General features: G+C 42.8%; 1 protein-coding gene across 1 annotated transcript; it reads right to left on the minus strand.

Annotated features, from left to right (window-relative positions):
* Window positions 1-6106: 6106 nt before the first annotated feature.
* Window positions 6107-12558, minus strand: FGF3 (fibroblast growth factor 3). The gene is made up of 3 exons (XM_005240341.3): window positions 12300-12558; window positions 10132-10235; window positions 6107-6618 (listed from the first exon to the last, which is right to left on the minus strand). The coding sequence occupies exons 1-3, from the start codon at window positions 12556-12558 to the stop codon at window positions 6286-6288; spliced, it is 696 nt and encodes a 231-aa protein (XP_005240398.1). The 3' UTR covers window positions 6107-6285.
* Window positions 12559-12758: the final 200 nt, after the last annotated feature.

Consider the following 12758-nt stretch of genomic DNA (forward strand, 5'->3'; position numbering starts at 1 on the left):
GTTTTCAATGTCATCATTAACAGCTTTATTTTCTGAGGTTATTGTTTAGGTCTGAGAAAGATTCTGGACGTCAATGCACAGTGGTGGCAGGGTGCTCAGGGGAAAGGCTTTTGCTGTAACTCAGAGACTTTTCAATGGTATTGTTCTGTGATGTCTCATATTGCCCTGCCTGGCTACAACTTTAAATATATTTACTCATCTGTTCCTCTAAGCTCATATTTACTGATGAGGCTGCGAATCAAATATTTGATGATGAATATCAGTGTGTTGTAACAGCTTTCTTGTCTAGATTTTTTTCAGCCTGAACTGTTCTGGATGGGACTAAACCTTCTGAAAGCTGGGGGAGTAACCACATCCTCGATTCAAACAATTATAAGAAACAGTTAAGCCTTGTCGACTGAATAGTTGAACTAATACCAGCCCCATTCCAAAACCAGGTCCATGCAACCACCCAAAGCAAAGGCACGTGTGGTCAAAAGGATTTCTTTGCCTATTGTTTTGCAGAGGGTTGTACATCTGCTAAGAAAAGCAGAGAAGAAAGAGGAAACATCAGGAAGTAAAGCAGGAAATCCAAGAGCTCACAAAAGGACTTGAAATAGAGAGGGTTTGGGGCTAGGTACAACTATTAAAAAGCATGAACAAAAAATCCCCTCTAGCATTATTTCATGCTTGTGATGACTGACAGATTTTATACATTCTTTGTAATTAAATAAGATTACCTTGAGACATGTCATCAGTCTATCTTCTAAATGCTGAGGGTATAAGTGTGAAGCAGTTTCCAAATACAAATGGGGTGCACTGCTATTCTTGCTGAAGAAAATGTGTAACAGGGCTTGTAGAAACGAATATCAGACCTATAAGAAATGGTGAAACAGAGTCAGAAATATTACAAAATTACTAAAACATAATCTCAGAATGGCAACGACCCTCAAAGAGAGGGAAAATCCATGCTGAAAAAGTGGAGAAAAAGATGTGTGAGTAAATTGGAATACAATTCATGCTTTGTAACTTATTCAACATGGGGTAGCTATTTATGTTTCATGCACAACTCTTGCTTTTTATGAACAGACAACCACAAAAATACTAATGTAATCACCAAAGACAAGAATATTTTCCTTGAAATTTTGAACAGCTTGGAATATAAGAGCTATGATGGGCTAAAGCAAGGATTAAAGGAACTAAAAAAATCTGCTTCAGATATAAATCAAGAAGTCATGGATCAAGCTGCATGTCTTCTGTCTGGAAATAAGTGGATAAAAACTGTTTGTCAAAACCCCTCATTGCACTGTTCTCTGCCTTATGCCCATGAAAGAAAATGACATTCAAGTCCAGTTCAAATGATGTATGTGTGACTGGGAAAGTAACACCATATTTGTATATTCTGCACAATTTATACAGAACAATATTTATTTATTTATTTATTTTAAGTGCAAAACTGAAATGACATGGTTCTATGCAGTGCTAGAAATTGCACCAACAGAAAGACTTTTATGATGAGGAGTTGAAGAGAATTATGAAGGGGTTGAAGGGAATGTACCTTGTGGAGTTCAGGGAAGAGCTGGTGCAGGTCAGGAAGCTGAAAAGGTAGATATTGGAAGTACAGTCATCAGCTGCTCAATTTTCGTTTGTGTCTGGCAATTGAATGACTATATTGAATGTGCAATAAGTGATTTTAAGGGGAAGAACAGACAGTTAGTACACCAGACTGTTATAATGGGCTAGATAACAACTGATCCAAAGCTGAACAGCATGCTTGGTTTCAGATGAAGTTTGAGAATGGAAAGAAATCTGAGAGGGTGTGATAGGGAACTGGACTCTGAAATTCACAGCATGAATCTAAATATCCAAAGAGGAGAGCAAACTAGTAATTAGTTTTAATTAAGTACAACGAATAATTGAATGACTGAATCACAGGAAGGCTGAGGTTGGGAGGGACCTCTGGAAGGCATCTGGTCCAATCCCTCTCCTCCTGCAGGGCCACCTAGAGCAGGTTGTCCAGGAACAGGCAATTAATACATGGTGACCATTCTCTCCAGGCACCAGGATGAGAACAGCCATAGTTTTGTGCTCTGGTAATTGGCTTGCACCCAGGATGGAGAGGGTTGAAGTAATGGTCTTAAGATCTGGTTTCTGCCCCAAAATGGAAAAGTTACAGGAAATCAATAAGTGGATCTCACACAGGGTGCATCTATACTGACATTTGGTTCAAATCAGGAGCATGCTGTTGAGCACAGCCTCCTGCTAGTTGTAGTTAGGTCAGCGTTTGCTGAGTGTGTGAAGTGGATTCCTTCTTGATGGCACTCAAATCAAAGACCCTCTCAGACTGCTCCACCTGCTAAAGGGCTTCTAGTTCACTGGGCCAGACTGAAAGTCATCCAAAGTAACCCTTCAACCCACTCCCAAAATGTGTGGTTACTGGGTACTTGGCACCAAAGGTTTTGCTCTGCAGATCTGTTGCTGTGGGTCTGCATTACATGCTAATGCGGATGTAACCACAGAATGCTGATGGTGGCCTTGAAATGGATTCTGAACCACAAAACAATTGAAAATTGACTCGGTATATAAACAAAATGATATGGCAGATGAGCTCTTTACCAGGTCTGGTGTCCCTGAATGATCCTTTCTATGATCTCTGTTTTGTGATGAATTTAGGGATGCCAATGAACTTCTGGAGTATGTGAAGTCTGCAGAAACCCTGAAATCCCAAATGGGTAAAGTTTACATTTTCTTAAAAAAAAAAAAAAAACAACAAAAAAACAACCAAAAAAACCCCTGGTAATAGCCTGTACAATGGAAAGATGTAAAGTCACTCAAGAAACTTTTAAAAGAGGAGACATATCTTAACTTTATAATCCTAAGAAGAGAGTAACAGTAACCAAAATCTACTGCCTTTTGTAAGGTACCCCATAAGGTTCTGGTCCAAACAAATAAAATGGGATATAGGTTACAACTGGGATAATTTTCATGAATAAGATTTCAGCCTGTCAATATCTGGGAACTGTGGAATTCAAGGTTGCTAAAAGAATATTAAGTAATGAATGTCTGTAATGAAAAGTATTTCAACAAGAACGTTAATATTTCTTAAAAGATAAAAAACCTGACAAATCCCAAAGCTATCCCCTTTGAATTGCTGCAATGAGACTGGGCAAAGAAAAATTCTAAGAATGTCAGTAAAATTGTTTTAGGTTGATGTGAAAATCATCACTTACCTACAGTAGTTAAAATGCCATTACATCCAATCAGCTCATTATTTTTTCTTTTGCCTCCCCCCTCCTATTTTTTCCCCAGTGTTAGTATTTTAAACTTTGTTGGGATGAAAACTGAAGCTGAAATAGGGATATAGTTCATGTGTAAGCTAAACTTCATTGCAATTTTCTATAGGCAGGTGGTTAAAACAATACTATTACAACAATATGCAATACAGCTCAAAATAAAGACAAGAGTAAGCAAGTGTTTTGTAATCAATGATATTCCTATATTACCTATAGCGATTACTCGCTGTTGCATTATGGCAGGTAGTCTGACTGTCTGTAAAAGAGAGGTAGAAGGAGAAAAGAAAGAAAGGAAAAATTGATAAAAACAGAGACAGAAAACCAATGGATAAAGTCAGCACAAGCACTTGCCCTTGAGAAAAGCTAAAAGTGAAGATTGAATGTTTCATAGGCAATGGACTTAGAGCTGGTGTGAAGATGCCATCATTCCATGATGGGAAACAGGAGTTTGTCTGCTCTTTAGGCAATCAGGAACGTATCAAAAATACCTGATGCAGTCATTAGTCATTAGCTTTATGACAACAATTTTTAGAGGAAAGAGAGAAAGCTGAGAATGGAACTTGTTTTCCTTACAAGTTGTGGTGAAGTAGATCTGAAAGCAGCCAAAATAAATATGGCCCAGAAATTAGATATGGGGAAAAAACAGGTCTCTTAATCTACAGGTGGTCTTTCCCTGCCTCTTGGGTTTACTGACGCTTCCTTTCCCTTGCAATTTGTTCTTAAAGCTTGAGAGCCATGAGGAGTCCTTACATCCCTCTCTTTCCTGCCCAATAAAATTGTTCAACCCCCACCAGTAGCCTGAAGAGAAATACAGAGATAAGACAGGGTAACTGGCATAGTCAAAAATGTGTCCCCCAGACCCCTGATGCTCCGGATGCAAAACCTAATTTTCTTCACTGATACAGCCAACTTTGAAAAGACACCCTGAATTCTGCAGCAGTTTGGACCTTATGTGGCTCACAGGAGAGTAAACAAACCAGAAAATCTGAATTCTTCTGTTTCTTTTTCAGTCTATTTCTTTTTTGAACAGCTTTTTCATTGACTACTGGCATGATGCTGCCTGATTACTTCTGTGAAGATCCCATCACTCTTTTTAGTTATTTTGTAAAAGCAAGAAAATTTGGGAACATGGTTCATGGTTTTCTGTACTCTTTTTAAACCTAGGTCTATTCTGTGTGCACCATATTGCATTATTTAATGTACATCTTATAAGTGTCCTTTTACATTATTTTGGTATAAAGGAAAGCAGAGATCAAAGAATTTTGACTTTCTTGTTCAAACATAGTTTCCTCCTTTGTGAGAATATTGCAGAAAAGATATGAATGTGGAAGGAATGGAGCAAACTTTTTGGTATAAAGATACCTTTCTGATTTTACCTTTATAGGGATGTAAGCAGTGCTAAATCTATAATTACTAGGCTTGGTAAATGCAATTCTATGGGCTTGTTTTACTTCTCTCAAGGAATTCACCCCTTAGTGATGCAAGATTTTCACTACCTAGTTTTAAATGGTCATACTGTTATTCAGTAGGTAGCCCACAAGAAGACCTTTGTGTCAATATAACCAGGAATGGGATTTGCACCTGTCTGTTCCTATATAATGTCATATTTAACTTACAGAGCTTTTGTTAAATTCAGATTGAATGTTTATTTCAGTGCGGTCTTTCTTTTCTCCAGCTGTGCTGTATCAGGGCCTAATTCTAGGAAGTGAAGAGCACAAGGCCGAATTGCATTGAAATAACCATTATTTGTGCTTGTCAAGCATATCTAAACCTTTACACTACTCTATCAAGAGAAATTTTTAAAAATTAACCCCTTGCTCAAAATTAAACTTGTGATGCAGACTCCCCTCAACTTTGTAAAAGTTAACTTCCAGAATCAGAGTAGAAAAATGTATGGAAATGTATTTTTATATGGATTGAACCAAAACTCATGATCCTTAACCTCCATCTGGATTCGCAGCTTTCGGTTTAGGACTACCTTGTGAAAATAACAAGCATTTGAAAAGAAAGGAAAATCAGAACATAGCAGTTGCTTTAAATCAGCAAGATACCACAGTTTTTGTGTGCCCAATGACTGATACTGTTCCCCTCAAACAGTTAAAACATATTTAACCTAGAATTAGGACTTTCTGTAGAAAACAGCTAAAAAAAAGTAACTGATAAAGATTCTTATCCCCAGTGGTGAATTTCCCTATACTGCAAGTTCAGTCCACACCACAAACTCAGCTTTCACATCACATTTGGGTCCTATTTTAGGAGGGGATTCATCAATCTGTAAACAGGTATATATTGCTAAAGCTTGGCCAATGCAAGTGCCACTTTACCAACATTCATTTATTTGAATGACAGGGTCAGGTGTCTTGGGGTTTTAATAATAAAAAAAAAATAATCAAGAGTAATCTAGTAATGTGTAGGTCTGTTGAAATGTTTGAAGTAGCTTAGAGTTTTACTTTTCTTGGACAGTCTTGGAAGAAATATGATTGACACTGGCTGATTGTAAAATAAAAATAAATATATGTAATTAAAAAAAACCCCAGTTTTCTAACTCCTGTATTCCATAAAAATTGGAACATAGCCTTTTATGAGGACCTGCCAAAAGAGCCATCAAAGTGCTGCACCTTCTCTGTAGACACAAAATTGGTAAGTATAAAATATTCATATGCTCTAGGAGGACAGGGTCACTGAGATAATACCCTATGGTAAGTTAGAATGACAATACTAGTCACGAAAATGATTTTTTTTTTAAGAAAAAAAGAAAATATGAAAGTAATCAACAAAATTATTACATCCAACTAATTTACATTTGAATGTGTCTTAATCTCACATCTCTTTTACCACAGATAATAATTCTACAATAGCTAAAAGTAAGTGATGCAACTTTCAGTTATATTATACAGTGTATAAAAAATGTCCATGTTAATGTCTGTCATACAATCACAGCTGTTAGGTTTTTTAGTAGTATTTTGAAGACTCTCAGTCAGTTCCAGCCCCCATACAAGCTTCCCCCACCCCGTCAGCGTCCTCTCCTCCTTCGCTGGTTCTTGCTTGGGGGCTTCAGAAGACTCTCTCGATATTTCACATTTGTGTGGAACAGTCGGACCATTTCATGGTCTTTGTTATCCAATACTCTGGGCAGAAATAGAGATGATTTCTGTGTCCTGCGAGTTTTAAAGCCCCTTCTGGGTCGTCCTTTCCCATTGATTGAGACATACCAGAGTCTCTCTGCACTGGCTTTGCGCTTGGTGCCAGCTCTGTTAGGTACAGTCCGGTAGATACGGGACGCATAGGTGTTATAACCCAATTCATGGATCCTCTCCACAAACTCACACTCTGCATTATAGTTTTCCTGTAAAGCAAACATGACAAAGTTTAAGAAAGACTATAGGGGTAACAGCTTTCTTCTACCTCAGTAAGACTGGGTTAAAATCTTAAGCAAGACTCTATTCAGCTTTAGGATAAAGACAGAAACACATGGTAAGAAAATCTCTAGACTGATGGTACAAAAGGTGAGCGTAAGAAGAGTACTGAGCCTGAACTGCTGTTCAACAAGGTGTCCCTGTCAGCAGTGTGAACATACTCTGTGGGTCAGAGACAGAAAGAAAATCTGAAAAGAAAAAATGGCATGTGAATAGGAATTAATATCTCTGCCAACTGTTCAGCTGTAAAATTGATTTTTTTGTGTTTATGGATCTAAATATGCCTATGAAGATGATTTAATTGCTACCCATGAACATTTGACATCCATTTAAAAGGTAAAATTCCTACAGTTTAATGCAAAATGTGGCTTTTTCATTGGTATATTAGTAGTTAGATACACCTGCAGTCCATTACATCCAGTTTATTATGGATAGGTGAGCTGTAAACATCTTTATGAAGCTCCTTTGCTTCAGCATAACAAAAGTACACCCTGCCCACCAGTGTGTTCCTCCAAAATACTAGGCTGCTCCTTTATTACAAACTGTAACAGAGAACACACACCCATGATGGGTGCTCACATTTTACATGATCTGTCAAAATCAGGGGTCCTCAAACTACGGCCCGTGGGCCAGATAAGGCCCCCCAGGGTCCTCAGTCCAGCCCCTGGTATTTACAGAAAACACCACACACCCCCACACACCCCGGGTGTTGGGGGGGGGGAAACCAAGCAGCCGCAGATGACTTCCTGCCACTTAACCTGCACGCTGGCCTCCTGTTTAAAAAATTTGAGGACCCCTGGTCAAAATTCACCCTTTTTCATCTGGCCCTCAACTGAGAGAACTGTGCAAAACCCTGGCACAAAGAATTCCTTCCTCCTCCCTGGGAGCTGTAGAAACAGTGCAAATAAAGGCCCTTTCACACTATTCATCTCTTCTTAACTACAAAATCATCTTTGCTGTATCACTGTGATTAAGACCTCAATATCCAACATGTGCAAAGTACAGAGGCACAGGGGACTTGCTACCATTGTCTCTACAGAGGTTGGGTTTTTTTGTGGGTTTTTTTGGTTTGGTTTTTGTTTTTTTTTTTTTATCACCTCTCTGGAGAACATGGAAAGGGCACAGGTAGCCCGGGCTGGGGCCAGAAAAGCCATGGGCTCCATTAACATCATGTCTTTAATGCTATTCACTCATCAGAAATGCTGATAGGCATTTAACAAGATTTTAAAAGACTCCACATGTCTCAGCTTCACAGCTGTAAAACGGAAGTGCCCTTCCTTGCAAGGACAAGGTTTTCATATGCTGTGGTGCTGGAACCCATGCAACTACCATATGTAGGTAGATTTATCCTGCTGCCTGCCTCAGTTTTGGTTGTAGAGGGTTTATCGCAGAGGATAAATTTAGAGGATTATCACAACTGACTAAGGATAGAAAGGAATTCTTCAGACTCAACAAACCCATTTTATTGACATGGGAAAAACAGTGAACTAAGGGGTAAGAGTTATTCCAATGCTATTTCCTAAAATGCTCCCTGTATAATTCACCCAAGAGAACTCAGTCTTATTTGAAATAGGGCCCTTTCAAATAAGGCCTTATTTGAAACAGGGCCTTCCTGGAACCGTAATACCAGTAAAGTCATGGGTCAGTTTTTTTCTAGGCAAGCAAAGCCAGGAAGTTTCTCCTGAGCTGAGTCCTCACCCTTTGCTGCTTCTGTGAAGAAAGCCGGAGTGGAACAGCTTTTCCTGGATTGTCCCTCCAGCTCTGAAACAAGTCTCTCTCAAACCCGAGCTGGAACAGCAAAAGTCTTTAGCTGTACAGAACCCTTTCGTGGCTGATGCTCCTTGACATATAACAGCTGAACAAACTTCAAGATGGCCTGATGCTCCTCACACTAGAAAGGGAAGTCCAGGAGAAAAGAACTCTCTAGGCTATCCTATTCTAGGCTTTTCTCCACTCTAGGAGAGAAACTTCTTGCTCAGAATTATTTCAGTCTTGTTTTAATTCAGTTTAATTAACCTTGAGTAAAAACATACCTACTTTGAACAAGAAAGGAAGATGACAAAGAATTTGAACATTCTTCCTGTTAATTTTGGGGCATATGTTGGCTCTGAGCTGATGGAGGATCTCCACTGAAAAACATGCCCATTTTAAGCACAATATTAACTGGAAGCATAGGAGTGGTCAGCCTTAGCTCTGGCGCAGCAGAGCTAGTACATCCTCGTTCCACTTCAGCTACGTTTCCCTTTGCTGCAATTGTTTGTGATCTGGTTCTCTGTACCAGCAAAGAACTATCATCTTTACACATGGGCCCTTTCATCAGTGTCCATCACATGGGACACATCACAAAAGCTGGGTCATAAACACTATCAGAACATTCTTGAAAAGGTAGAGTAAAATACATTAAACCAGGGAGGCAACTGAGTTGATTGTGTTACCTAGGTTGCCTTCACGTGAAAAAAGTTCACATTGCTTGAGGATATATCATGCTGTTCAACAGAATTACATATAATGACTAGCTGGAAGAAGCAAATTTCACATAGCCATATTTACTCTCTTCAAATCTGTTTCCATACCACAGGATTCCTGGAGAAACTGCAGTATGGCTGTTGCACAGTAAGACATCACAAGATTGCTAGGGACATAACCAAAGACAATGGAAGAGGTTCAAGTGAGTAGATAATGTGTAGAGTATACACACTGGCAAATATGCCTTAGTGTGTCCCTGAATGTGAAGAAGTCTAAGCTGAAGTATTTTATTCCCTGAGGGGAAATACTGGCTGGGCTGGAAAGGCAAGACTCCCACTAATATTAGCCCAGCCCGGATTTTACCTCAAAGATTGGGATGAAAAATGAGGTTGAAGGAGTAAAATAAGGTGTTTATTTTCACCTTTGTCTTCTTGTACCTTTTCATATTTCCTTTCCTTGCTATAGCCCTGCCTTTTAGTAACAGTACATTCTTTCACTGCCCAACCAAATACTCTGTGCAAAGAAACTCCTGCCAGTAGGCTGCTTTCCTGTAAGAGATGCTCAGTTATTTCTGGATATTCTTTATCTGACACGTATATCCTTTTTCAGTGTCCAAGATCCAAATCAGAGAGAAATATGGATAATTCTGAATAAAGATGGACATTCTGCACTTCAGTGGCTGACTCCTGAGGTCTTTATCAGTGCACCCAATTGCCAAGGACTTTGGCCATGCGAAATACCTTTGCCCAATACATTCTTCTGACTTTGGCTGTACAAGCAATAAGAAAGTAAGAACACAGATTCTTTCCACTTTAAAAAGGTACTGATTGGTTGCCTGTAACAATTCCAGGCAGAAATCTGTTTTAAAATTACTCTTTTCTCTATAAATGTTTATTTATAAGAAGGCAGTGTTCCCCAATAGACCTGTTCTCCCCATATGAAATGACAGGCATCTGCCAGTCTTAAGTAAAACTTACTGATGCATAAAGTCTGCCCCTTTTGTTCATGGCCAGGTATCTGCCAGAGAACAAACCCTTGATGGCAACGATTCCAACATCAACAGCAGTTATTTCAAGGATACCTAGAACAGAAACAATTAGGACATATGTTGTTGCTCCTCATCATGTGTAATTTGTTGAAATGCATTTAAATGACTGCTTACCTGCAGGCTATGATTTCACAGCTATCACTAGTTCACATCAAAATCATAGTGCAATCATGTGAATGGAACAAGACTACTATTTGAAACAACATAAACCAACGACAATGTGGGAATGGTTGCAGACAAGCTTGACAATAAATCCCTAGATGTTTGGTTGAGATCGAACTCTTTCAAAATTGAAAAAAGATCTGACACTGAAGTAGAGGTCCACTTAATCCTATATGTATATAAAAAAGTTTAAACCCTCTTTAATGCTTACGAACACAAGAGCTCTTGACTTATTGAAACCAGTCACAAAGCTGTCCATTTCAGGACAAAGCACTTGCTGAGGTCTCCAGAGGGTAAAACAGAGTGAATCAGCTGCATTTTATAGCCATGTATATAATAATGAAAGGAACTTGTCGTTTAAGGGGTCAGTGTAGCCCTCCAGACAAGGACAATATGACTGTCTGAGCCAAATTAAAAGGGAGGAGATTTTCAGACCATCAAAGATGGGGTCTCAAACACAAGAAGAGTGTCACAGGCAAGGCTGGCACAATATCTGCCAAAATGTTCATGTCCAGCCGAAGGTGCCAGGATGCTGATGGAGGCTCAAATGGCTCAGGAGATGTGTTCTATGTGCAGAGCTCTCTAGCTGGCTTGCTCAAACTCAGCTCTGTTCTCCAGCTGTGGTCCTAGAGCTCAGTACTTGTTAAGAGTATTTGGAGGCAAGAGGCGACCCTTGCGCCCAAACCTATTGCTGCCTTTCAGCTATGATGAGGTAGAGCCAGGGGGCCTGTCCCCTTTGCAGAGCCAGATTGCTGCTCTGGGAGAGTTGGGGTGGTTTGGTACAGCTGTTTTGAATCAGGCACCGGCTCGCTGCTGAAGGATGCCTCCTCCAGGCTTTGATAGTGAGGGGGTTTTTCTTTAGGAAATAGTGGTTTTCCTTTATGGAGTTCAGACAGATCCCTGAGGTCTCCCTATCTCTGTGTGCCATCACCAGGCGGGATTTACGTTTCCAGGGGTAGCGGGGCACGGCGGAGGCCGGGCTGTGCCCGGGCCGAGCTGGGTGCGGGGGCGCCCGGGGCTCCCCCCGTGCAGCGGCGGCGCTGATCCCCCCTCTTCTCCCTTCTGCCGCCCTCGCACAGACCCCTCACTCCCGACATATCCCGTTTCATCTTAATTACCGCCGATCGCCGGCACATGTCAAAGGGGACAGATGTGATTTAGCCCGTGGAAGCTCAAGCTCCCCGCGGGAGACAAGCTGAGGCGGGACGAGGGAGGTGAGGGCAGCCTGCAACCCGTCGAGGGGGGCACCGGGACTCGGCCCTGGGGAGGTGTGAAGGCACCGGTTGCCCAGCGGTCCGGGCTGGGGCAGGGCTGGCGTGGGAAGCCCCAGGCGGAGCAAGGGCAAGTGACAGGTCAAGCGGGCTGCGCAGGGCATGTTCCCGGTCCCTGTCACGGGGAACTTGGGGTTTGGGGGTCCCGCTCTGCCCTGGAGGGACTGAGCCCCTGCGCCTCCGGCCGGGTCCCGACACCCCGCAGGGCACGCTCGGGGGTCCCCTGCCCGGGCCAGGGGCAAAGAGGGCTGCCCCGTCGAGCTCGCCAGCCCTCAGCACGGAGCGGGCGCGGGAGCCGGAGGGTGCGAGGGCGCGCAGCAGGAGCTGCGGGGTCCGGCCGAGCCAGCGGGGCGGCTCCCGGCACGCCGAGACAAGGTGTCGCCGAGCCCGGCGAGGAGAGGGGCGAAAGCTCCGGCAGCCAGGGGTGGCCCCGGTCCCCGCCGAGGAGCCCCAGCCGCCGTGCGGCGGCTCTGGCCGCGGGGCAGCGCTGGGCAGGAGGAGAGGAGGGAGCGGCTTCGCCACCGCCCCGTCCGGCACCGCACCAGCACCCACCGTCCTGCCCGTTGATGCTGGGGCAGGACGCAATTGGTCCGAGCGAGACCCCCTCCCCACACAGCCCGGCCCGAGGAGAAGCGTGATGGGGAAAGTTGTGCCCGGTACTCACTGAAGACGTTGTTTTTCTCCAGGGTGCCGTTGATCTTGCCATTGGGGTGGATCTGGAGATGGTACTTGGTGGCACAGTAGAGTTTCCTGCGCCTGGGCGCTCCCCCGAGGTGCTCGTAGACGCCGCCGCGGCCCCCCGCATCACGGCGCGGTCGGGGGTCGCTCGGGGAGGCTCTGGCGGCCTCGGGCACCCCCGCGGCCCGCCCTGGGGACCACGGCTCCTGCAACAGACTCAGGAACAAGATCCAAATTATAACCATTGTGGCATGATGGCCGCAGCGCTTAGTCTGCTGGGGAGATCGAGGCTTGGAGCGAATGACACCAGGGGTCCCATTAAAGCCGTCTTGCTAGCAGCACTCCAAAGTTGCAGAGCACACACTGTTTCGAGCCGTGAAGCATTGGCAAGTTTTTATCAGCCTCTATCTGGCCCTTTTATCTGTCTCAGATTTACTTAAATCAA

The sequence above is a fragment of the Falco peregrinus genome, chromosome 9, assembly GCF_023634155.1.
Source record: "Falco peregrinus isolate bFalPer1 chromosome 9, bFalPer1.pri, whole genome shotgun sequence".
NCBI classification, from domain to species: Eukaryota; Metazoa; Chordata; class Aves; order Falconiformes; family Falconidae; genus Falco; species Falco peregrinus.